The sequence below is a fragment of the Hippocampus comes genome, unplaced genomic scaffold, assembly GCF_001891065.2.
Source record: "Hippocampus comes isolate QL1 unplaced genomic scaffold, H_comes_QL1_v1.1 scaffold315, whole genome shotgun sequence".
In the NCBI taxonomy this organism is placed as follows: Eukaryota; Metazoa; Chordata; class Actinopteri; order Syngnathiformes; family Syngnathidae; genus Hippocampus; species Hippocampus comes.
The window spans coordinates 1686332-1712056 of record NW_017805539.1 but is presented as its reverse complement, the minus strand read 5'-3'; the positions used below and the strand labels follow the sequence as shown (position 1 = coordinate 1712056).

At 42.0% G+C, this 25725-nt stretch overlaps 1 protein-coding gene across 7 annotated transcripts in view; it reads right to left on the bottom strand.

The window, feature by feature from the left end:
- znf385d (zinc finger protein 385D) overlaps positions 1 to 25725 on the bottom strand; it is an 81508-nt gene that overhangs the window by 33175 nt on the left and 22608 nt on the right. For all 7 annotated transcript variants that reach the window (XM_019878740.1, XM_019878742.1, XM_019878744.1 and 4 more), the window contains one exon: positions 23340 to 23517. In XM_019878740.1, the coding sequence (XP_019734299.1) occupies positions 23340 to 23517 (178 nt within the window). The remainder of the gene's footprint in view (positions 1 to 23339; positions 23518 to 25725) is intronic.

The following is a 25725-nucleotide window of genomic DNA, read 5'->3' as shown; positions in this document are numbered from 1 at the left end:
TGACCCGCATGAATGGTGAGTGCTTTTTTTTTTTGTTTTTTTTGTTTAAGAATTTTAGTCACCTCTAAGTGATAGACAAAAAAAATATCTTGCCATATTGACTAAATTGTCTCCAATCGAATACAACAAAGCTGCACACATGAAACATGTTTTGGATGACGTGCGCATGTTTTGTTTATTCCCTACTTTTGCAATGTTACGAGCCAAACATCTGCTTTGAATGAAAAGTTGGCAACGGGCGAAGGTTCAACATCCAAACTCAGACACGGTTTCCACCCTAGGGATGGATCTCACTCAAATGGTCTTACAAACACAAAATAGTTCGCACGTAATTAACGATTAACTACTTTCCGGGCCAGTTTTAATCACAAAGGCAGCAGTTCGTTTTTTTTTTAAACATTAAAATAAAAACAAACGTGATGAGGTGGGAAGGAGATTCGTGTTCAATGCCCTTGAGGAGGCCATTCCCACTTAGGAATGTTGCTTGTTGTTTTTTTCCATTTTTTTCTTCAGTGCTTTAGTTTTCAAACATGTTTTAAAAGAAAGTGAATGACAATTTTTCAATGTGATTTCATCATCACGCCACGAGTAAAAACCTCCAACCGAGACAGATTTCTGCTTTATGTTGGTTATTGTCTTGATTGTTTGTTTTTTTTTAAATACCGATGCACCTCAAGTCGTGCTGACACTCTCTACTTTCAGTTTCTGAATCCCGTGGCAATGATGACAATACTCACAGGCAAATATTTTCTCTGCTCGGTGAGAACGACGATAACTGGAGCCTAGTTTGGGACCTTCTCGGCCCCCTCTTCTTTTTCTTCTTCTTCAAAATTAACCATCATTGTTACGGTGCAATTTTGTACTAGACTGAATGCACGCAAAATGTAAATTTATACTACCCAGCAGCCTGTAAAACCCCAGACAAAATGATCGCTTAACATTTATGTTCACGTTTTCTCTCAGAGGTAGTTTTTGCCTGGCGTTTTGTAAAGAACTGATCCAAGGACGTTTGCTTTTGTCGGGTTTTAACAATGCTTCGATAATGTCCAAGGCAAACATCAGCATAGTGAGCGATCGCCCGACTGGTGAACACTTTTTTCTGGGTGATTCACATTTACGTAAAACTATCGGAACGCCTCATGGCCCGAGGGGCGAATGACGAGGACGCCGCATAGACACACATCTGTCAATCTACACACATAGACACATCCGGTAGAGGTCCCTCTTAGCCAATGGGAGGCCAGGAAGATGCTAGCTAATAGCCAATGGCAGAGCAGCAACAATTATGTTGCGTTCAGGAAACTTGGAGCTGTGAGTAGCAGCCTATACTGTATTTTTAACTTTCGTAACTTGAAATTTCTTTCGTAACGAGAGGCAATATTTTCCTGTTGAGGCATTTTGTAACTTGAACATTTCGTATGAAGAGACGTTCGTAAGTAGAGGGACCACTGTACATTCTTCAACAGGAGAACACACTCATTCACCTGAAAGTCAAAATGATGAGTGCTGCTGTTTTGGTTAGCCACAGAGTCTCTAAATTGAGGTAAGTACAATTACTTGTCTTATTTATTTTCACTTAGCAGTCGTGACATCATGCAAAAGGAGGAAAGCCAACGTCCAAAATCAGATTTTCCTGTCAACAGAGTCAGTTTCTTCTTGATCCCAGCCGCAGTTTTCCATAAATTTCGCTCGGGGCGACTCCAAAACCGAATCTTTGCGTGTGGACCAAAAGGCCAAAAAGGATAGTAAAAATATACAATTGTGAGTCGGCGGCCTCGGATGACCACCTGTGTCCTATCAGATGATCCAAATGTCACGAGCGAGCACATTTGTGCCGCATCGGTCATGCCAGCTGAAGTTTTCATAAACGGCTAATTGGAAACAGCACGAGATTTGCTATGACGTGCCAGGATCAGAGAAGAGCAGGCCGATAAAATCGTGGAGGCCTTCCAGAACTTGAAGGAATTAAAGTAGCCCGTTGGGGCCCTAATGAAAAGCAGAGAGGCAGAGTGGCTTTGACGACGGCCAGCATGTCGCATCAATTACAGGCCAAGGAAAGCCACGGTGGCGGCGTTTCAGTCGAGAGTAAATAAAAGCAAAAGTCGTAAAAAGAAGAAAAAAAAAGCTGTGAGAATGAGGGGGAGGAGAAAGAGGAGGAGGAGGAGGCCAGAAAGTGACAACAGCCGCCATCAGTACGCAACTGCAGATGGGCCAAAGAGGTTACTATGGGGTTAGTCGATTATGTTTTTTTACAAACATCAATGACAATTTCATCTTCAACTCACATAAAGGAATGCATATTCATAAACTACATCGACAATTTTGTCCTAAACAACACCACGTACAGTTATCTTTAGTACCGTACGTTTTGTTTTTTTGGTTTTTTTTAAACAGTAGTTGTGTTATTACTTGATTGACAGTTCAACTGCTGTGAACAAGTCAGTTTTCCTCACCTACTCCCCATTATCCAAGTCTGCTCCTTTTTTTTTTTTTTTTTTGCTCAGTCCCAGCAGCTATTAGAAGCTAGCTGTGTCATTTACTTCTCAGTCCCACCGACAGCAATGATATTGTCCCGCATTGCAACATGAGAAACGACGAAATGACGAAAACATGGACGTGCGCTAGCGGTTAGATGTCGGTCAGAATGAGAGCAAGAATGTGACTGGAAAATAGGAAGACGACGAACAGAAAATGCAGCATCCATACATAAGGCACATCAGATTCTAAAATATCGTAATCATTTCATCAAAAATGAACCTTGTTTTTTTTTTATTCTTCTGAAAAACGATTTTATCTTCAAGTAAATTAACCGGTCCATATTTGGAACAAAGACAACGGTCTAAAACAAACCAAGTAAATGTGTTTTTTTCAAAAACAACCACGGCAATTAAGCTAAGGGGTTACATCTAAACGTGTCGTCGCAAACAGCAAAGTTAATCGAGTCCTCGGCAAACTTGATGTACATGTTTTTTTTCAAAATTCAAATACAATTTCGAGTCTCCAGTGAAATGAAAGCACTCAACCGCAAAAAGAGAGGAGCAGTAACAACCATATAACAATAAATCATGTGGTTAAAAAGAAAAAATATAGATTGAAACGATGGAAGCAGGAAGAGAAGATGCCAGAGTGACAGCGTCGCCATCTGCTGCCAGGAGGCCACATGTGGTGACTCATGAGGAGGCTCGTCTCTGCGTGCCGCGCTTCCAATAAACAATAAAAGCCCATGTTTGGTGCCATGTTGCATGTCAGCCTTCAAGCACGTGGCACGCCCGTGTGAGGATTCCGTTTGGTTCGTCTGCGGCCGGACGACATGAGAAGAGGTTAAAAGTAGACGTGTGATACGTGTTTATGAAATGTGGTAGGCAGCCATGTGACTTTCCAAAAAACAAACTGTGAAAATTTGGGTTATTGCGGTGTTCTTTTGCTTCATTGCTTTTTACAGCACAGGGTGAGAGTTTTGTTGCACCGCAAAATGCCAGGCAGCACTGAGGCAGATTATTTCCTTAAATAGGAATCATTATAATAATTGTTGAGGATTGAGAGTGTTGGATTTGTACGTTTATATGTGTTGCTGCACTTTGCTGTGATACAAGACAATAGAATGCATTCCAATTAATATGTGATACAATGTGATTGGCTCGCATTCCGATTTAATACACTGTGATTACGATGGGACAAAAGGCAATTACGGTACAATACGCTACAATAGAATTGACTTCAATTAAGATGCAACACACTTCACACTAATCCAGCACAGTAAATCACAAACACATTTCTTTGCTCCAATTTTCGCGCAATGAGGAACAATAATGACAATGTGATTGGGTTCGGTCTAATTACAATGCAAAATAATACAACTCACTTGAATGGAAAAAATAAAATAACGATTGTGATGCGGTTCGTCATATTTACGTTATGAAATCTAATTCAATCCGATCCAACTTTAAATGGGATAAACTCTGCTTTCCGAATGCTAATGAAAAAAAAAAAAGCCTGTTTAAGTTTTGTTTTGTTTTTTTTTTCTGTAGCTGTAAGGAGATAACATGGCAGGAGTGACCTGAGCCAACATGTCCAGACGCAAAATGGTACATTCCAGCTATGATGACTCTCTGCCATGTTTAATGGAACTCTTAAATCTCATCAACGGTCACCACTGGCAACATGTCAAAGCACTAAGCCAGTCAGCTATAATCAGTTTAATGTGCAACAACTATACACCGCACCGGATCCAAATGGACAATAGCGTGTAGCTCTCGAGAACTGTAAAACTAAAAGCACTTGAAAAGGAACATCAAAGACATACGTCAATTTTATTACCGTGGCTCCCAGTTAAAACGCAAAAAATTCAAATCAGATAAAATTCCAAGGACAGAGCCTTAACCCTTTCAGGGACAGCGGTTACTACAGCGTACAGCTTATCATGTTATCAGGTTTCAGGGTGCATGAAAAGGGTTAAATGACTCATATAAAACGCATTCCCATCAATTGAAGATTCTCCAACCTATGTGAAGTATCTTTAAAATTCCCCCCAAAATATATATCTATAAAAATGTAATTCATCTGAGGTGAGGAGGAAAAAAAAAAATCACGTGGATATCGTAAAAATTACTTGTACAGAGAAGATGACAAGGCTGCCAATTCCAAGACTGGAAACCAAACCTCCATCATCTGGTTTGTAAAAGACGTTCTCGCACAGGCATCATGTTTAAAACGTTCGGTTGGATTGTCTTTGAAGAATTTAACAGCTCGTTAATGTCATCTCGCGTTTAAAGAGCGCAAATGCATTCAGTCCGTTTCAGTGTCAAAAGAGCACTTCTCCGCCATCAGTCTGAGCAACAGAAAAGTCAGACTCAAGCGCTTAAAGCTTTCTTAGTTCGATTTCGGGGAAGTCCATCATAAACCCTCGCCCAACAGATTGTAAATCAAACAGCAACAACCTCCAAAAGAACCACTCAATCTTAGGTTAGGCTCATTTACATGTTATGCTAGTTAGCTTGCCTTGAGGCTACATCTACCAGGAGCAAGGTAATAGCATTTCTTTTTTTTTTTTTTTTCTATCTCTTGAATTAATTAGCCAGTCCCTCAATGATCATGTTAATTATGTCTGAATTTTGTGGCCGGATGCCGTCGGCTCCCCCTTCTATGGACCTTTTTTTTTTGATTGACACATCACACCATCAAAGTCATTCGTCATTCGTGCCATTTAGCATGTTTTCTTAATGGCACTGCCTTGGTTGAAGAACATGAAGGGTTTGTTTAAGAGTGGTGCCACACCGAAAGGACTGCGGGAGGTCAAGGTGAAATGTAGTACTGTTTGGGTTTCTTTTTTTTTTGGGGGGGGGGGAGCAATTTTGAGAGCCAAATCCAAATGACAATTTCCAGTAGGGTCATCAATGAACTGAAGGCGTCCTTTCTAAATCTCAAAGAAAACTGAATCTGCCACTAACTACCACTATTTGTTCATTCATTCATTTATTTATTTTCTATTCTATAAATTGGCCATGTCTAAATGTGTTAAATGTCACACTTTTTCACAAACCGCTCTATTGGTCTGTCCAGATGTGATCTAATATTTTGTACGCATTCTTCACCAACGTATAGTGTCAGTTATAGTGCTCAACTGTCTGACAAGTGTTGTAAAACGCCATCCAATTGGTCGGTCTGTGGGAGCCGTGCAGCATTTTGTCACCTCAAGATTGGAAGTGTAAGTTCGGTGGTAAACATCTGAGGAAGGTTGTTTTGTTTGGATCGCTGTTATGCTTCGGTGCACAGGTCAGCCATGAACGTAAATGTGAGCGGATTCATCTTTTGCCTACTAAGCTGCTTAGGCAGCTAGCTCATCATTGATAGCTATTGCATCACTCGTGGCTCCAAAGCACGGGAAAAGAGTTTGGGAACATGATGTAAATGCAGTGGTTTGCTTCTGTGAATTATTCAAGTCTTTTTGTCTGGTGTGGGACCAGACAAGCCCTAAGCACAGAGTTTGATGTAGACGTGCTGGCAATGCGTGATACCATTTTAATCACTGACAGGCAGCATTATTAGTGAGTATATTTTAGCCTATTAAATTGGCGATTGAACACAATATTATGGCGGCGCTGTCTTGATGTTGTGTGCAATAAGATTTGAATGATGCAGTGTTTGAGAACTTCTCATTTCCTGAAAGGGATTGATTTTGCCAACGTGAGGATTCTGCCCGACGACGACGGCGTACAAGTGATGGACATGGTGTCCTCTGTGGAGGCTGAAGAGGACGCGTCCTATTTGTCAGCGGGTCAATGCCGAAGAGCATCTGTGGCTAGAGCAGGAGGGGAAACGCGGGGGATGGTTAGTGCTTTTAGTGGCCCAGTGCATCATGGGTAATCGGCACATCTGTGAAGTCTCCACTCAACGCTAGAAGGTCCAAAGTGATTTGGGCGCAACGTATGCTTCCATGCATGGCTGCTGCTGCTCCACAAGCCAGCCGGGCCTGCCTGCAGTGCTGCGTTCAGTGCAGCCACATAGCCGCTATACTTGTTTATCTAGCACAGATGGTAAATTAGTTCTTTCTTTTTTTTATTCGGCCTTTGCCGTGGTGATGCAACACATTGGTAATGCCACAGACCCCAAAGAATGTGTGTGTGTGTGTGTGTGGGGGGGGGGGGGTGAAGCCCACCCGGCAATTTTACGCCCAACAGAGCCAAAAACTGAGGCAGGATTCCTTCAGCGCGGAAGTAGATTCCACAACACCGGTCACACCAGATCCAAGCCAAATCTGCAAAAAGTTGTTTGAGGTACCACAACAATAGCGGACGGAAGGAAAAGGGTCAACCGCGAGTCAAGTGGAATTCTTTGACACGTTGGGCCCGATTTCCGCGCCCAGTGCAAATCAAGTGCAGCTGAACTGTACGCATGGGTGCAGTTTTCTTTGTTTTGGCATTTTCGTAGACTGTGGTGGGGATGACCACAACAGACTTACTTCTTGGCCAATGAAAGCGGCTCCGTTCATTCCCTTTAAATTCAGCGCAGGAGAGGCACGCAGAAAGTCTTTGAGTATCCAGAAGCAGGAATAGACTCGGTGTGGTCTACGCAAACTACGATGACTATAAGAAAGCGACGGCAAACTTCCAATTGCGGATGATGTCGAGTTGACCAGAGCGGTCATAGATCACCGCTGTGAAGGGAGGGTAATTGAAGAGCGCTTTCCACCTCAATCATTCGTGTCTGGGGGTGTGAATGAAACACGATGACAGAAACCACGTGAATCAGCAGAGCGGAGAATATATCAGCCTGGGCCTCGGTGAAATTCACCAAAATCACATGACACCACCTGCGCCAAACCTGTTTTCACCTGGTATAAAGTTTAGTCGACTTTCTGTCAGCAAATCGTCAGATGCGCCAGGGGCGTGTCAAAGAAAATGCCGTCTGTCCGCCAGAATGCCCAGCATGGGACAGCCCATGCTGCCAAATTCCCAAACGAGACTTGGCCCCACAGGAAAATCAAGATCCGCCAGGTTTTACGCAGAGCACACCTGTCTATGAAAATAGAGCCCAATAAGTCATCGCACATTTGATGATTGCTTTGAATTGTTTTTCACTTCTGACCTTTCAATAACATTTTTTTTTCCACAAAGTTCAATTTTAATCAACTTTTTTTCCCCCTTTGGTCCCCCCTCACCCCTAAAAGAACCCCAAATGATCAGAACATTAAGCAAAACAAGTTTTGCTTTTTTTGCTTTTTTTTTTCCCCCCTTTGGGATTTGTTTTGTTTTTCCTGCTAATTTCTTTTTCCCCGAACTAGGCTATAGAGAAATGATAGCAACAAATAAGTGAAACTAAGTACTTCCTTTGCTTTTCCTTTGCAGTGACAAGCTAATCAATTATTCAATCTACATTTTAAAACGTTAATGATCAAAAATAGTCAACTAGATTACTGCAAATTGGGAGGCTTTTATAAAGGAATGAGGTATTTACAAGTCTTAAGACCAAAATCCTACTCACGGTCAAAACTTGTGAAAGCACCCGGAGTCTCACCAACTATGATGGCTCTTTTCTTCTCGACAAAAATTGTCTCGGTCAAGCATCGCTTTCGTGTTTTTGTGCTTTGAGGAAATAATCAAGTTCAGCTTGAGCTAACATTGAGTGCATCGGTATTGCATTCACAGACTGGCCTCTAGTGCTCTGCCTTTATTTACATCACAAGGGATCAGGCTTGATAAATATCTGCTGTGTCCTCACACACCATACAGACACTCAAGACAAACAGCTATTGCCTCTCTCACACTCTGCTCTTATTTTGCTGGAGGTGTAAATATTTGAGTTCTACTTTTGGACTCAGGTGGGATAGGACAGATGTATTTGCACGAAGCCCCGGAGGTCCAGGTGGCCCAAAACAGCCACTTTCCCCTCAAGGGTCTAATAATTAAAATGTTGGAGTGGAACGGTGTGGAATACGTGAGAAAGGAAAGAATCGGAAACTTTAACCAAAAAAATAAAAATAAAAAATGGGCGAGGCCTTGAGATACGAGTCGCCTGACTTACGAGTTTTTCCAAGATACAAGCAGCAGTTTGGCAGGAAGTGAACGATTCTTTAAAAATGAGTTTTCAAGCTGTGTATTGCCGCTCCCAATTTACGCTCAAACTAAACATCAATCAAAGAGAATTACATGGTACATATTTAAAACAACCACACAACTTTCACTCGCTGAATACGAAGACACAATTCAAAATGCCGTAGACGGGCTAATGTATAGCATCGATCGTCGCATTGCTATCACCCACTCTTCAGTGAACACAAATGATACGTCAAAACATGTAGACAGACAATATCACAATAGTCACAGCATATAGGAGTATAGGTGACTGGAGTTGATTAATCGAGTCGCTTACAGTAGTCATAAAAGTCGCGTTTATTTCTTGAAGACTGGATGAAACTGTCCTCTGTCGCACACACCAAACAAATGAATCACGTCGCACAAACTGTTTCATTCTTTCCATCCTACTTATGTTGTAAGTTAATATTATAGTATTCACATTACAAACACTTTTGTTATTTTTAGGGGGAGGCAGGACATGATCAAATGCAATTCCATTTATTTCAATGGGGAAGGATGATTTGATATCTGACACTTTGGAGTTACGAGGTGCGGTGGATCAAATTGAAGTTACCGCCGTATTGACTTGTGGTCCTAAAAGCAGAATGTGAATAGACTAAAAAATCGGAGTGATCAATCATTTCACATCTTGCCGTGTACTATTTCTGATAAGAATTGGTCAAATGCTAACATGCTAACAGTAGTTACGCTAGCATGTGGTAAAAGAGTAGAAAATAGAAAGCAATTATTAAGATATTCTGAATGAGCTGAACATTTTGAAACGGGAATTGTTTGAGAAATGTAGAAGGGTGAGGTTGAAAAATAATAATTAAATGTTTGAATAATATTTGAATTAGTAGAATAATTCAAATATAAACACATTTCATTCGGATTTTTTTCCAATGGAAAACGTGGAGAATTTGAGGATGTGAAAAATATCTCCCGGCTGTCAGCAATGAGCTGAAGAATGTGCAAGTTTTGAAAAAACGTCTGAATAATAATGTCAAATGAATATATTATTGCTCTTCAGCTCAGTAACTGTTGAAGGCAAACGAGGATGTGACAAACAAAGCATAGAGAGAGACGCTTGCGTGTGTGCTTTCTCCTGTTGACACTGCGATGACTGAATGTGACTGCAAATATTTGACCACATAAATTAAAATAACATCTTATTTTTATGCCAGGCCACGGTCCACATGGTAAATAGCCACACCGCTGCGGCGTGGATGTAGACGCCCGGGATGCGAAAATAACTCCGGCAAATACATAAACATGACTCGCTGACAACAAAGCCTGGGGCTAGTGTGGTTTGTTTGGTCACGTATGAATGCTATCATTCGAACCCTGGTGCGCACTGGACAAGCGGACGGAGACCGGAGAACACTAGGGGTGCGACGGTACGCCAAAATTCACTGTTGGCTACAGACAAAGGTTTTACGGTTAGCATAAAAGTTAGCTTTCTTTTGAGGACATGAACAATGCAGGCAAGTTATGACGTCCTGGCGAAAATAATGTCTGTCGAGCGTTGGATTGGTGCACACTTGGGCAAATGGTTGAGCTCAGCTAAGTTCAGAAAAATAAAAGAAAAAAAAATACAACCCATGGAATTGGGCCAAAATATTGACTTCCTGCTCAACTTTGGCCAAAGTACGTTGAAACTTATTGGTACTCGCCCATCCCTGTTAGTCATGCCACCCAATTTTGTGTTGATTGGTCAAACTGGTGTCTGGAGTTGATGTATTTTATTTATCCATCCATCCATTTTACGATCCGCTTTATCCTCACAAGGGTTGCGGGGCGTGCTGGAGCCTATCCCGGTTGTGTTCGGGCAGTAGGCGGGGGACACCCTGAACCGGTTGCCAGCCAATCGCAGGGCACACAGAGATGAACAACCATCCGCGATCACACTCACATTTCGGGACAAATTTGAGTCTTCCATTAACTTGCCGTGCATGTTTTTGAACTATGGGAGGAAACTGGAGTACCGAGAGAAAACCCACACAGGCTCAGGGAGAACATGCAAAGGCCACACAAGAAGGCCGCAGCCGGGATCGAGTCCACGACCTCTGCACTGTGAGGTCGACGCGCTAACCACTGCTCCAATGTGCCTATTTTATTTATTTGTTTGTTGATTCATTTGAACTTTCCAGTGGGGGAGATATCAGGAGTTGCGTTTTAGAACCTTAATATGCATAAGTTTTCACCAAAATACAATAATCCACTTGCAATAACTGACGAGTTTTTGGGGTATGGCGGGGCATCTCAAAAGGCCGTTCATTTGTCGGAATCAGCTCACTTGCATTGGGAACGTAATCACATTGGAATAACTATCAAAATTGGATTCATCATAATTGGATTTCTCCTATTTGCCGAAGGGGGTTAAAAAAAAAAGCGTCAGCGCCCAGACCGCTGGACTCTCTCAGCCTCTCTCGTCCATCTCCAGTCCAGGACACAAAAAGAGAGCGAGAGAGCGCCGCGAGGTGATTCATTATTAATGGCAGTCGCCGTCCTCCAGACATTTTTTTTTTATTATTGGCTCTCGACACAGCTCTGAGCCCAGATAAGTGAATGTTGAAGGGTAAGGTAGAGGACGGCCAATGAACTACTCACTCCGTCTGGCCGTGTAACGCTGAAGGCGGCCTCGTCAAAATGCCCACTCGAAATAACAGGTCCGCAGTGCTGTCATACATATTTGTTACAGATTCTAAATATTGGGGTCATCATTTGCGCCCCCACTAGGTAATCGTATTTGATGTTTTTTGGGGGGAGTGGGGGGATTTTATTGTGTGGTACCACATTGTGCCACAGCATGAGTGGCAGCACTGAGGTCAACTGAAAGTGATGCGGTATAAATAACAGCAAGAGGCAGAGAAGGTCCTCAACTAATCGCCAGTCATAATAGCTGCTTCCACAGTGCAGAGAGATTACACTCTGTTTGTATGTATTGCTCTTTGCATTACATACAAACATTTGTTTGAAGATTGAGAGTTACACTCAGATGCTAATTTCAGTTCATCTAGCGCTGAACTTTTGCATTATTCGTTAGCATTAAGATAACAGATGTCCGTTTGACAAAACGAGATAGATCGGTTGAACATATTAGTGTTTGCATGTACAATGTTTAATTGTCATTTATGGAAACCTCGTACAGCCCACTCCAAAGTATTGTTTTTGCTGTACACTGAAGACGTTTAGGTTTGAGATCAAATATGAGTCAAAAAATTAAAATTCCAGCTTTTAATGTAACTGTTAACCCCGCGGAACATGTATTTCACCTCCTAAAGATGAGACTGAAGGGGAAAAAAAACCCAAACAAAAAAACAAGAACTGAAAGGGGCTGCAGTAATGGCCAGGAAAAGCATTTCAAATGAAGAACGCAACAGTCGGGTGAAGTCAATGCGATTCAGGCTTTATGCAGGTTTTGCTAGTAAGGGAGATGCCACCAGCACTCAACTGGTTAGCACGTCGGCCTCACAGTGCAGAGGTGCAGGGTTCAATTCCGGCTGCGGCCTTCCTGTGTGGAGTTTGCATGTTCTCCTCGTGCCTGTGTGGGTTTTCTCCGGGTACTCCAGTTTCCTCCCAGAGTCCAAAAACATGCATGGCAGGTTAACGGACGACTCCAAATTGACCTGAGGTGTGAGTGTGAGCGCAGATGGTTGTTCATCTCTGTGTGACCTGCGATTGGCTGGCGACCGGTTCAGGGTGTCCCCCGCCTACTGCCCGAAGACGGCTGGGATAGGCTGCAGCACACCCTGCGACCCTTGTGAGGCTAAAGCGGATCCGAAAATGGATGGATGGATGGTTATGCCACCAAATATTAAGTTATTCACTTCCAGATGATTTCATAATGTCCGTTTGTGGATGGCTTTTAACAAAAGAATGCTCTGTCCTGGCTTGTTTAATACATTTAGATGTGAATACCATGAAAGAAAAGCTGGACTGACGACCTTGAATGAATTGGTCTTATTCCCACATCGCCTAATAACTGGTAAAAATAGTTTTGTAAGATACATTTAAGTAAGCCTGTTTCGTTCACAAAGGATAACGTCATGCTTTGTTGCAGAACGGTGCGGTCAGCCATGAAAGTAGATTTCAATTCACGCCTTAGTCAGCTCATCCTTTTGATTATTGCATCCCTCATGGCCCATTACTTGACAGCGAGAGGATGAGAACGGGCACTATGGAATATTTTATTTCAAGTGTGGAAAGGATACCATGATTTAAAAAAATGGTTTGTTTGTTTTTTTGTTTTTTTGTTTTTTTTTTACATGGTTCCCTACATTGCGGATGACAATAGGCAGAGGTGCCCGGGACGGGACATCAACGGAAATTCATTGTAATTAGTTATTGTGCATGCATCTAATTTTAACGTATTCCAAAAGGGAACGCGAGAGTATTTGCGCCCCCGGACAGTCATCTGGTCGATGCGTGGTCCCGGCGTTAGCATCCTGCCATCTACCGTGAGCGTCTGGCTAATAAAGGGGGCCGCCTCCGACAGTCACTCCACGCGCTCCCTGTAATCTGAGGTTAACCAAGAAGACGTTCACAGCGACCGCAAAGCCATTCCCTCCGGGCCCTTTGGAAAGGAGAGTACTAGTGAGAGTAAGAAAGGCAGAAAAGATTTCTGCAAGTTGTCCGGAATCTCTACTTGCCAGACTTCTCATGTTGATGTTGACATTTTTTGAAAAGGCATTTCGAAGATGACGTTCAGTTTAAAACGGCAGGACAAACTGCTGTATGAATAATTGAAGAGTCGTCGTTTTCTGTTTGGCACTCAAGCACTCAGGATGCATAAAAGGCTGAGGGTGTTTTCTTTTTTTTTTTTTTTTAAGTGTGCCTGTTTCACTCTGCTTTGATTGCAGATAAGTTAAAAAAGATTGATCCGTCGTGTCGTTTCGTTTCGCCTCTGTGGACAAACACAAGACGTGCTGAAAAATAAAGGTTTTCGGTATTCATAATTTGTGCCTCTCGGCAGTATGAGTAAACATTTTGAAGGCAGGATGGTATTTGTGTGACTCGTCCCGATTAATGTGAATGGTTGTCTCCCAGCAATGCCAGTCAGCATAAATGCTTGTCTCTCAGATATATAGATTAGATAGATAGATAGATAGATAGATAGATAGATATTGAATACAACTTTATTGTCAAATGTGCTACAGCACAGATGAAATTTCTTCCCTCTCCTAACATAAAACATATCTATACATATCTATCTATCGATCGATCGATAGATATAGATAGATAGATATATAGATATATACATACATACTGTACATAGTATAGCCATCCATGCATCCATTTTCTGATCCGATTATTTTCACAAGGGTCGTGGGGGGTGCTGCAGCCTATCCCAGCCATCTTTGGGCAGTAGGCGGGGGACACCCTGAACCGGTTGCCAGCCAATCGCAGGGCACACAGAAGACCAACAACCATCCATGCTCACACTCACACCTCGGGACAATTTAGAGTTTTCCATTCATCTGCCACACGCATATTTTTGAAATACGGGAGGAAACCGGAGTACCCAGAGAAAACCCACGCAGGCACGTGGAGGAACATGAAAACTCCACACAGGAATGGAACGCCACACCTCTGCACTGTGAGACCAACGCGCTAACTAGTCGACCACCGGGCCACCTTACATAGTGTGTGTGTGTGAGTGGGTGGGTGTATTTATATACACCCACCCACCCACTCACACACACACACACACACACACACAGATAGATAGATAGATGTTCCATTTTGAAATAAATAAAACCCAACAACAATATTCTTTGGCTCTCGCCCTGGATATTCTTTGGCAAAAATCCCCAAAAATTAAAAAATGATATGCTCATTAATATTAGTCGTCTTCTTTGGTTCAAGGCCACTTTAAAAGGCAGTGGTATGAAGACAAAACAACTTTAATTTTGGAGTAATTCTGCAAAAAGAAATTCCAAGTGTGGATGCTGAGCGCATCCACACTTGGCAGGAGTGTAGGAGGAGGAGGCTCTAGTTTTGGGTTCAAACATAGCCCATCCATTTGACCCTACAAATAGATGTGTACAAAAGCCCTGAAGGAGGAAGGGGAATTTGTCTGAATTTATAAGGTAGAACAAGGACAATCTACAGTATGATGCTGAAAAAACAGGATTTGTTTTCCCTCCGCATCTCTGCGCGTGACCTCTGTTAAAACTTCCCGTAGGCGTGCGAGACGAAACCACCGAGCTGCAATATTTTTCCCGCGGATTGGACATGGGTTACGGCATTTTCTTTTCATTACAGGCACTTCAAAAATTCTAATGTTATTATTCAACAGACCCCCAAGTGGGATTCGAAAACACAATTTTTCCCTAATTGTAGTCCATCGTTTGACTAAATTCATGCAGATGCCCGCCTACTGGGCTGAAAGGCTGACAGAGTGGAAAGAATTTCCTTTCAAAATGAGGAATACATAAAGAAGTAGCAAACACGATGTAATATGTACACACACACGAAACATATACACACAATATTATATATGTATATATACTCATAATAAAAAGCATAATTTAAAAAAATATATATCTTATTTTAGTTACATGAACCCGTTCAGGGACAGCAGTTACTACAGTGGATAGCTGATCATGTTATTGGGTCCCAGGGTGCATGAAAGGGTTAAATACTTTTGATGAATGTGCTCTTGTGGTAAAAAAAAAAAAAAATAACAATAATAATAATACGCAAGATTGCCCTGTGATTGGCTGGGGATCATTTCAGGATGTACCCCGCCTCCCACCCAATGTCAGTTGGGATAAACTGCGGCGCACACAATTTAATTATTGTGCAATGAGGATATGTTTATTATTTTTAGGGTTTTTTTTTTTTTTTTGCTTCTCTAGCAAAAACACAACAGAGGGGAAATATCATAACAAATAATTGTCATTCGAATGTATTAATTTATGACAAAAGTAAGGATAACATCATGTAATTTAAATGTTAAATTTTAACTTTACTTTTGAAAACTCTTATTTTCTGGTTAAAACAAAGGTGGAGGGTAATAAAATGTAATTGTATTTCAGTTTAGTGCAATGTGGATATTTTTACTGTTTTCAAACAATTAAAATAAAACTGCATCCTTGGGTAAAAATACAAAAAAAGTATACAATTTTAAATCCCACATTCCAAAAACATGCATGGTAGGCTGATTGAACACTCTAAATTGTCCCTAGGTGTGAATGTGAGCGTGGATGGTTGTTCGTCTCTGTGTGCCCTGCGATTGGCTGGCAACCAATTCAGGGTGTCCCCCGCCTACTGCCCGAAGACGGCTGGGATAGGCTCCAGCACCCCCCGCGACCCTAGTGAGGATCAAGCGGTTCGGAAAATGGATGGATGGATGGATGGAATTTTAAATGTCAAAGATAATACTGTAATTTGTTTTGTCTTTCAATTAAAATTTGAAAGGATGAATCAGGATATTGTCAAAGTTAGTTCTACCTAAAAAACAAAACAAAAAAAAAAAAAACAATCACCATGGTGTCTTGTCCATTCACAGGGACTTTCTCCTCCACATCCAACATCATCAATCCCCCCCTTCCTCTCTTCCTCCAACAACAGATGCCTTTAATCCGTCGGATTACGTCCATGAACAAGGTCACCCTCGCCTGCCACGAATCGGACCCGCGCTTCTCCATGCTGTCACCGTTTGTAATCCGTGCATAGCGCCCCGCCCCCACACCCCCTTCTCTTTCTTTCCTCCTTTTTTTTTTGTGGTATTACAATCAAAGGAAACTCAAGTGGACTACCTGCCGGATTGAACACAACACACTCTGCATACACTTTCATCCGAAAACTGTGTGTACTCAGTCATGTGTGTTTGGGTGTGTGTGTGTGTGTGTGTGTGTGCGTGTGTGTGTGTGTGTCTGTGTGTGTGTGTGAAATCCAAAAAAAGACAGTAAAGGGACTCACCAAAAAAGATGCTTCCCTCCATAGCTCCTTCACGCTTAACTCCGTGTCAGTGTGTGTGTGTGTGCAGCATGGTCATACACTCCTTCGGCGTGTGCGTCTGCGTGTGCGCGTGTGTGTGTATACGCGTGTGTTCACTCCGGCGTCAATGCTCGGTCTGCAAACTGCACGAGGAGATTCCTCTCTCTTTCTCTTTCTCTCTCTCTCTTTCTCTCTCGCCCTGCATTCCCCCGGCCTCGCTCCGTCTCCGTCTCCTCCTCCTCCTCATCCTTCCCCTCCTCTCTCTCTCTCTCTCTCTCTCTCTCTCTCTCTCTCTCTCTCTCTCTCGTCTATCTACATTTTCCAGCCTCTCCTCTCCCATGAGGTCTCTCATCTTTGTTTTATGTGTCAACCAAGCCTCTCGCGCTCACTCACCTTTTATTTCATCTCACTTCTGTTTTTTTTTTGTTGTTGTTTTTTTTTTTTTTTTAATCCCGCAGCCCCTCTCTGTTCTTCAGATGTATCTTTACTTCCCTGGCTGCTCTCCGTTTTTTTTTTTGTTTTTTTTTGTGGTCTTATTCTGCACACTCGGTGCCAAATGTGATCTCATAACAGTAATAAACTTTAAATGCAAAGTGGTCGATGAGTGCAATGTATCCCGATGGATTTTTTCATGCACTCCAATGCACAATATACATGGATGAAAGCACAATTAAGTGTTCAGGGGTTCCTTAACTGCGATGTGCGGGATTACATTTGTACAGTGAACACCTGTTTATTGGCAGGGTGACATTCCAGGTCCGTCTGCGACAGGTTAAAATGTGATCGTGACACCATGTTTAAAAAAAACAAAAAAAAAGTACAATTGACAAAAAGGCTTTTTTTGTTGTTGTTGTTGTTGTTTTTTGGGCTGAACTTCTAAAACGTGGTGGAAATCTCTCCAAGACACGTTTGTCTTTGAACGACGCCTGGAAATGGACAAAATGACAATAAAAATTTTTGCTTCACAGCTAAATGGCAGACTTCCTGTTTCTTTTTGGTCATGGCGTCTTGATACCTTTTTGTGGTTGAAGCCATGATAGATCTGCTTACCCGCTTTTTTGTTGCCGAGTAAAACCAGCACGGGAATTTTGATTTACTTTTTTATTCGCGGGGGTGACAAATTGATCTTTGAAGAATCGCCGTAAAACCCCCAAAATGGCTACTTCAAAGCAAAATGGGAGACATCCTGTGTCTTTTGAGACATGCCGTTTTTGACAGTTTTTATGGGTCTCTTCATGACAGACATGCCTACCCAATTTCCTGAAGGAAACCGGCTTGGAGGGCAGATTATTGTTTTGTTTTTGTTTTTAATTCCATGGAGTGCAACAACAACAGGTTGGCATTTGAAGGGACGCCAGGAAGAAACAACCAAAATGGCTGCTTCAAAGAAAAATGGCAGACTTCCTGTGACTTTTCAGGCTTTGCTTCTTTGACTTTTTTGAGGGTCCACATTACATTGCCAAGCGAAAGTAACATCGGTGATTGAATATTTTCCGCGAAACTTCCTTAAAGTTCCTTCAACAAAGGATTAAGTGCATTTTAGCGACACTGTTGAGTATCTTGGTTCTAATTGAGCTAAATGCTAATGATCTGTCTGTTTGGCAAGGTCATTAACGCGCACATATGGACCCCTTCCCTCGCCAATATATTGGCCAGTGTTTGATTGACGCCTTTGTGCGGCAGGTGGCGGCTAATCTTCCACAAAATGGAGCTAATGATGATGCTGGTCGTTCAGCAGCCACTCGGCTTGGCCGTTTTGGATTTTACAACCCCGTGACGTCGGCTGTCATCCATCATGTTCACCAACATTAGACAGCTGCTTCCAGAAGGTGGGAGGAAGAAAAAAAAAACGGTACACTTGCTGCTTAGCGTTAAGAGCACAGCTGCTTATTTCCCTCCGGAGTGACTGCAGACCAAAAGTAAGCAAAAAAAAAAAAAAAAAAAAAAAAAAAAAAAAAAAAATGAGAAGGGTTCATTTGGGACTCACCAGGTGGCCTTGCAATAAATTAGCGGTGTTGACGTACGTCATATGGTAACTCTGACGAATCGAAGAAAAGTAATGCATGGCAATTATTTTTAATTCAAAAAAGGGATATATTATCGACAGACTTAAAAAGCGGGAGTTGGAAATGACAAAATCAGATAAAAAAATTTGCATCGACAGTAAAAATGATTGAAAAAAAATGAGGGGGGGACGTGACGTGGACACACAGCAGAGAATCCATCTTTTTGAGTGAAAATCGTCTTTCTAATGTCGCAAACAATCAACATTTTTATCAGCCTCTTCTTTTTTTTCTGCAATCTCGTGAAAGTCAACAATGTTGTTTATCGTGGGTATTTATTTTTTTTGCTTGGCAAAGTAATTCAAGGAAGCATTTATGCGTGCAACTTTTCATATTCTTCAAACCGTCACCGCAATACGACAACCTTATCGCAAACACACTGCGTGACTGATGTTGATGCAAAGACCTTATCCGCACCGGCTGCGAGATTGTTCCTCGCCATGTGAACGCACGGAAGGAAAGAGATGCATTCGTGTGAAAAATTTTACATTTGTGCTCGTTTAAAAATAGATTATTTGCCTTGTTTGTGCTCGTCTGTGTATCGAATCGTCTTACTCATCACCTGCTGAGCTTGGTTGTGTAAGGTTTTGAATATTCTGATGTAGGTATGTGCTGCTTAACCCTTTCGTGCACCCTGTAACCTGATAAGACGATAAGCTATCCACTGTAGTGACCGTTGTCCCTGAAAGGGTTAATATTTTTATCATTAAAGTATTGAAAGGTATACAAATGCACAAATTAAATACCGGTGCAACCTATTTTTTTTTCTTTGACTTTATTGCAGCAAAAAAGGTTCTAATTAAAAAAATTTAAAAAAATTGATTGATTTTATGTTACATTTTTTTTAAAAGTTGCTGACTAAAAATTTATCTTTTGATATCAAATTATTTGAGAATTATTTGAGATATTTTCAATACAAATTTTCACGCCATGATTTTTCAAATATATATTTTTATATTACACTATCAAATATATTTTTTTTCTTTTTAAATATTTTTATTAGTGTCTCATTCTATTTGAAATTATTTTCATCAGGAAAACGACAATTCAATGTATTTTTTTGAAAGATAATTTTGTACATGACTGAATTTTTTTTGCATGTTGCCAAGAAAAGAAAACTGTAAAATAAACATCCTTCAACTGAAATAATTGTTCATTTGTACATTGTTAATACGATTTTCATCTCAAACATTTTTCATCACTCTAGACAGATATATTAATGTGGAACCGCTCAAAAGTTCTTCTAAATCGTGTCAGCAGTTCAGACAACAAACGTGTCGTTTCCGCAAATGTGCAATCAGCGATGTTGTTAATGTAAGACATTTTAATCCTCAAACAATCGGACGCTGTGGCTCTTTGATCTCCTTCCCAAGTCTTCAATGGTGCGATCATTCACCCAAATAATAATCAATTCACAAAATAATCAGTCGTGACGTGCGACGTGTTTGTTGCGAACGCCACACCAGGATTGCAAAAGCTCTATTTTGCTACGTTGCTTGGCATTCCCGCGCAGGCATGCTCACACGCTCACACGCATGCATACACGCGAGTGGTGTGATTGGTCGACTGTACCGCTAACGCTGAAGGTCAGACAGAATTGACCGATTGGAGCCCGAGACGACGCTATCGACTACAAATGAGATGCTTTTCTTCATCAAAGCAACACACGCATCCAGAAGACACACACACACACACACACACAGGCGCGCTTGCACACGCACAGATGTCCAGCAGACACCCTGTGACGTGTCTCCACTCCAATCAAAAACCATCTATGAAATGTCCTCCGCCAGCTCAGCGTTTCTCAGCCGGCGGTTCCCTTCAGCCTTCTCCGGACAGCCATTTTGCACCACGCGCATTTTCTATTCATCCTCAATTCCCAGCAGCCTCATTCTTGTAAAGACCTTGATTCCGTAAGCGTTTGTTTGTTTATTTTATTTTATTTTACGGGCCTTATTTGTCAGTGTAGTGTTGAGGAGCGTGTTGAACCGTGTGAATTTTCATGACCATTTTTTTTTTGTTGTAAATTATTGATGAAAAGTGTATACTTACTGCACTGTTTATCCATAGGCGTTATTAACCTTGACTCAAAGGCGTTATTTGTCATGGCAGTTAAGCAGCGTGAAGACAGCGCCTTCGTGACGTCGAGCCCGGGATACTTCATTAATCCTGATGTCACTTTCATGACACTTTTCATTAGTTTGAAGACGACAGGACCCGTGCAGCGCTCGTAAAGGAGACGCCAGGGAGGGGAAATTCGGCCTCCTGAGGGAGCTTGTTGACCCCACTAGCTGGAATAAAGCGCTATCTTGTTCACAGAATGATTCTGGGAGGGAAAGATTACAACAATCGTATGCATCGCTTTTATGGTTTTGGTCGTCTCTGGTGGAACCTCTTAAGTCGAACGAGATTTATTGCGGGACGTTGGTCAAAAACTCCATTTGTTTGGACTTCGAAACCATTTTTGATACCTTACAATAGATGTCAACTGTGCGCTTGTGAAGCCCTTGAGGCGTTTTTGAAAGTAAGGACTACGTAACTTGACTTGTCCAAGTAAGAAATAATTAAAGCCAGCTCTTCAACAGAAATATATATATATATATATATATATATATATATATATATATATATATATATATATATATATATATATATATATATATGTGGATACACACACACACACACACACACACAATTTTATTTGTTTGTATTTTTAACTGCGTCCTCATCGTTTTTTTGCCTTAGTTCACATTCTCTCTCAGAAGTGATTTTCGACTGGCGTTTTATAAAGAACTGATCCAAGGACGTTTGCTTTTGTCGGCTTTTAACAATCCTTCAAAAATGTCCAAGGCAAGCGTCACCATAGTGAGCGATCGCCTGACTGGTGAACACTTTTTCTGGGTGATTTACGTCAAACTATCGAAACACCTCATGGCCCAACGGGCGAATGACGAGGACGCCGCATAGACACACATCTGTCAATCTACACACATAGACACATCCGGTAGAGGTCCCTCTTAGCCAATGGGATGCCAGCTAGCTAATAGCCAATGGCAGAGCAGCAACAATTATGTTGCGTTCAGGAAACTTGGAGCTGTAAGTAGCAGCCTATACTGTATTTTTAACTTTCGTATCTTGACATTTCTTTTGTAACAAGAGGCAATATTTTCCTGTTGAGTCGTTTGGTAACTTGAAAATTTCATATGAAGAGATGTTTGTAAGTTGAAGTACCACTGTACAGTATAACCACCTTCGACATTCCTGACAGTAGGTTCTCATACATAAATCTGTTTTTATACATTTCTGCACAAGTCTAACATTTAAGAACATACAAGAGCTGCCCTTAAAAGGAAAATGGCTGAAAACAGAAACCTTTCTCTTGTTCCGTATACGAACTTTCCCTTGGACACTGGTGTCACTGTGGGCTCTTATGGGTTAAAAGGAAAATGGCTGAAAACAGAAACCTTTTTCTTGTTCCGTATACGAACTTTCCCTTGTCGTACATTTGAGGCAGTTCTTGTTCTCATGCAGGTGCTCCGGATTGAGCGTTTGTATTCACTTGTCCACGCTGATGAGTTGGCTGGCGTACAAAATGATGTAAGGCTGCGCGAGAGCTGCGACTGCTTCACCCCTCAAGAACGTCCCGACGTGTCACTTCACGTTTGCGTGAGATTTATCAAGCGGCCGTCACGGGGAGAACATGCTCGTGCAGAGCGCGCGGAGGAAAAATACAGCGCTCCCGACCAAGTTCCAACACAATACATTGTGGAAGTGAGATTGACTTAAATCTCGTGGGAATTTCACGAGTCTTGTATGATTGTGTTTAAGTCTTGTGAGAATGACGTAAGTCTCACGTGTTTCGCTGGAAAGCTCGGCAGATTTGAAGAAGTGAGTCAGCAGAATTCTGACAGAATTTAGAGGAAGTCTTTGCGAGGGTTCTTTTGAGGTATTATGTGATAGTTTGACGTAAATGTGAATCACCCAGTTGGGCGATCGCTCACTGTGCTGATGTTTGCCTTGGACATTTTCGAAGGAGTGTTAAAAGCCGAAAAAAGCAAACGTCCTCGGATCAGTTCTTTACAAAACACCAGGCAAAAACCACTTCTGAGAGAGAACATGGACTAAAGAGGGCAAAAAAACGATGAGGATGCAGTTAAAAGTTAAATGACCATCATTTTTATTCTTTACTCTATTCTTTGTTTTTCACATTCTGCACAATTCTCATTTATTGTGCAATAATCTGATTGTAACATATATTTGTTACATATTTTGATAGCATTTTTATGCTTTAGAAAACATTTATGTCCGAATTTTGGGGGGCTTGGGACGGATTAGGGCATTTACATAGAAAACGCGTCTCGACTTACAACATTTTCGAGTTCAGAAATTTCTTCCAGAACCAATTAATTTCGTAAGTAGAAGTACCACTGTATCATGACAATTGAGATGCCGAAATTTGGACGTAAGGGCATTTATGTCTTTTTTTTTTTAATGAATATGTGTAGATTTGCACTCCCGATACCACAAGTTAGTACTGCATTCAGATTACGTGTTCTTTTGTTGACCTGTGACTGCGGGGACCTTTCACTGGAGCATCTCTGCTCTCTTCACATGGGATTTGTTTGTGACATGCACCCCTTAACCCCGCCCCTCCCCCCACGGTCCCCACTTAGCCCGTTGCAACTGAAGACTGACTTCCCATCGCTTCCCCTCCATGTGTTTCTTATCAGCGGGGCGGCCAGATAAGCACTCGTACCTGGGGGGCCTCCGGGCCGGGAGTGGATCGGTGAAGACTGGAACAAGTGGCAGCATCTCCAAACTATTCTGGCTGTTTCCATTTGCAGCTGTGAGTCATCTGGGATGGAGCAGCTGAGGACGTTATTAATGCAGGAAGATAGCGGCTCGGCGGAGGCAGGAAACCACGTGTCCAGTTGCTGCGAGATTGAGAAACAACATTTTAAAAAGTTTCACAGCCTTGTTAAACTCGACAAACTTTTGACCCTTCGCCTGGCTTGTTTTATGTATATTTCTTTTAAGCAGAGAGGATCAAAATGTCCTCACAATCCCCCAATCCCCTCCCCTTTTTCATCGTCGACCAACCCTACGCTTTGGCGTAATTGAAAGCAGACATTGGAATAAGTTGCAGCGCCCCGGATGGCGGATGTGATTGCTAGCAGGTGGTCCTGCACACGCTGGGAAGTTGGAGAACATGACGGCACGATGTCAACAAGATTGTCGTATATTTAAAAAAAAAAAAAACAAACCAACCAAAAAAGTTTCACATTACCTTGCACCAACTCGCAGTTCGTAAAAAAAAATTTGTCTTACAAGAATTGATCACTTTTTATGCGATTTAGAGAAAGTCCCGTAAGATTTGGCAGATTTTCTCTCTTTTTTGCATGATTCAAGCAAGTCTTACGAGATTTTGTTTGAGTCTTGTAAGATTTGGTGGACGACGACATTCCAACCGGTCTTAAAAGATTTAGTTGAAGCATTTTTTACCAGATTCTGTGGACGTTTTGTAAAGCGTAAGGAACCCACAAGTGAGATTTAGGGAAACCTCAAGCATTTCATTGTAAAATCTGCATAATCTGACTAAGTCTCATGAGATTTAGCCGAGAAATTGTGAGATTTCAAAAAGTTTCACAAGCGGAAGCGCTGCGACATTTGGTGACCCGAGTTGATCGACTGATGGATGACCAACTCAGTACATTAATCATTTTACCGTCTCGCTCGTTTTTGTGAGAGTTTTGTTCTATTCGATGAAGTCTTGTGAGATTAGCGACAGTTTTGTGATATTTGATGACGCCTCTCATCAAGATTTAGGAGGCCGTGTTGCGGCTCCCGCCTCGGGGATGGCGGCTTTGGGCAGCTGGCGACCGGCTTGGGAAACCGCTGAGTGAAGTCGATGAGTTGTTGACTTCGAGGGGCGGCCAAATGCATGACAGCTCAGAGCGGTGTGGGACTGTTTGGGACTAAAGGAAAAGCGCCACTCGTCTGCCAAGCGATAACAGCTTTTCATTTATTGTTTTGCTTTGTGGTGTGCGCAGCAAAAGCTGCTTGAGGACGACGTCACAAAAGGGGAGGAGCAGCCACATGGGGAGAGGCGGGGTTTTCAGTGAATCGAGCGTCTTATTTCCGGGTTCGAGAAGTAGCCACCGCAAAAAAATGAATATTTCACAAGAAATGAGGTCGCCATTGTGCCAAAGGTAATATATCATCATATGTATGCCTATAGGAAACCGTGGCATGAATTGGCTCCTTGAAAAAAAGTCAGGGCACTGGTTCAGTTGCGGTAGCAGTGTACAAAACAAGAATAAATTGCAGAGCCAATTTTGATAGTCATTGTGTTGATGTGAGCACGTAATGAAGTGATTACACAGTTACCACAGTCCTCTGAAGAGAAACCAGAACTACTATGCGGGCCCCCCGACGAAAAACCACTTTGACACCCTCTGTCTTAGATCATCTCTTTGTGTAGAAATATTGTCAAAAGTGTTTTTTGTTTTTTTTCCATGTAATTGCAACTGCATCTGAAGTCAATCAAAGCTGCTGTTGTGATCTGACTTCAAAGCTCGTCATCATCTCCCAATTTTGATTCCGCCTTTTGTCTCGGCCGCCTCACTTCATCGGCTTTCCGCGGCTTTGTGCGATAACGCTCTTTTTAGTCGGCCGCCGAGCTTTTGACTCTAATTTGTGCTCGTTAGACGGCAGCGATTGTGCCTTCCCTGGAGATCAATACCTGCGTTCGTCCGTTGGGCCGCGTTCTGCTTGACAAGCTGCAGGGACTGATAACGAGGACGAAGGAAGAAGAAGAAGAAGAAGCAGCGGGAGATTGCAAGGAGACGACTTGTGCAGAGAATGACAACAAGTTCAATTTGCAATGGCTTTTATAACGTAGGCCCCCAACGCGACCCTTTTTGTGGACTTTTAATTAGCGCGTGCCATGAAACCACTTGAGGCTTTCAATGTTTGGGTCATCAAAAGCTTCAAACTGATAAAGACTCATGCGACTCTCCTTTAGAAATCTCAAACAAATATCGTTGTTTTGAAAAATTAGCAGAGTAGGGAGGTGCATATTATTGTGACCATTTTTATTCTTAGCCAACCGGGCGAGACCATCCTTGTTGGAATTCACTTGG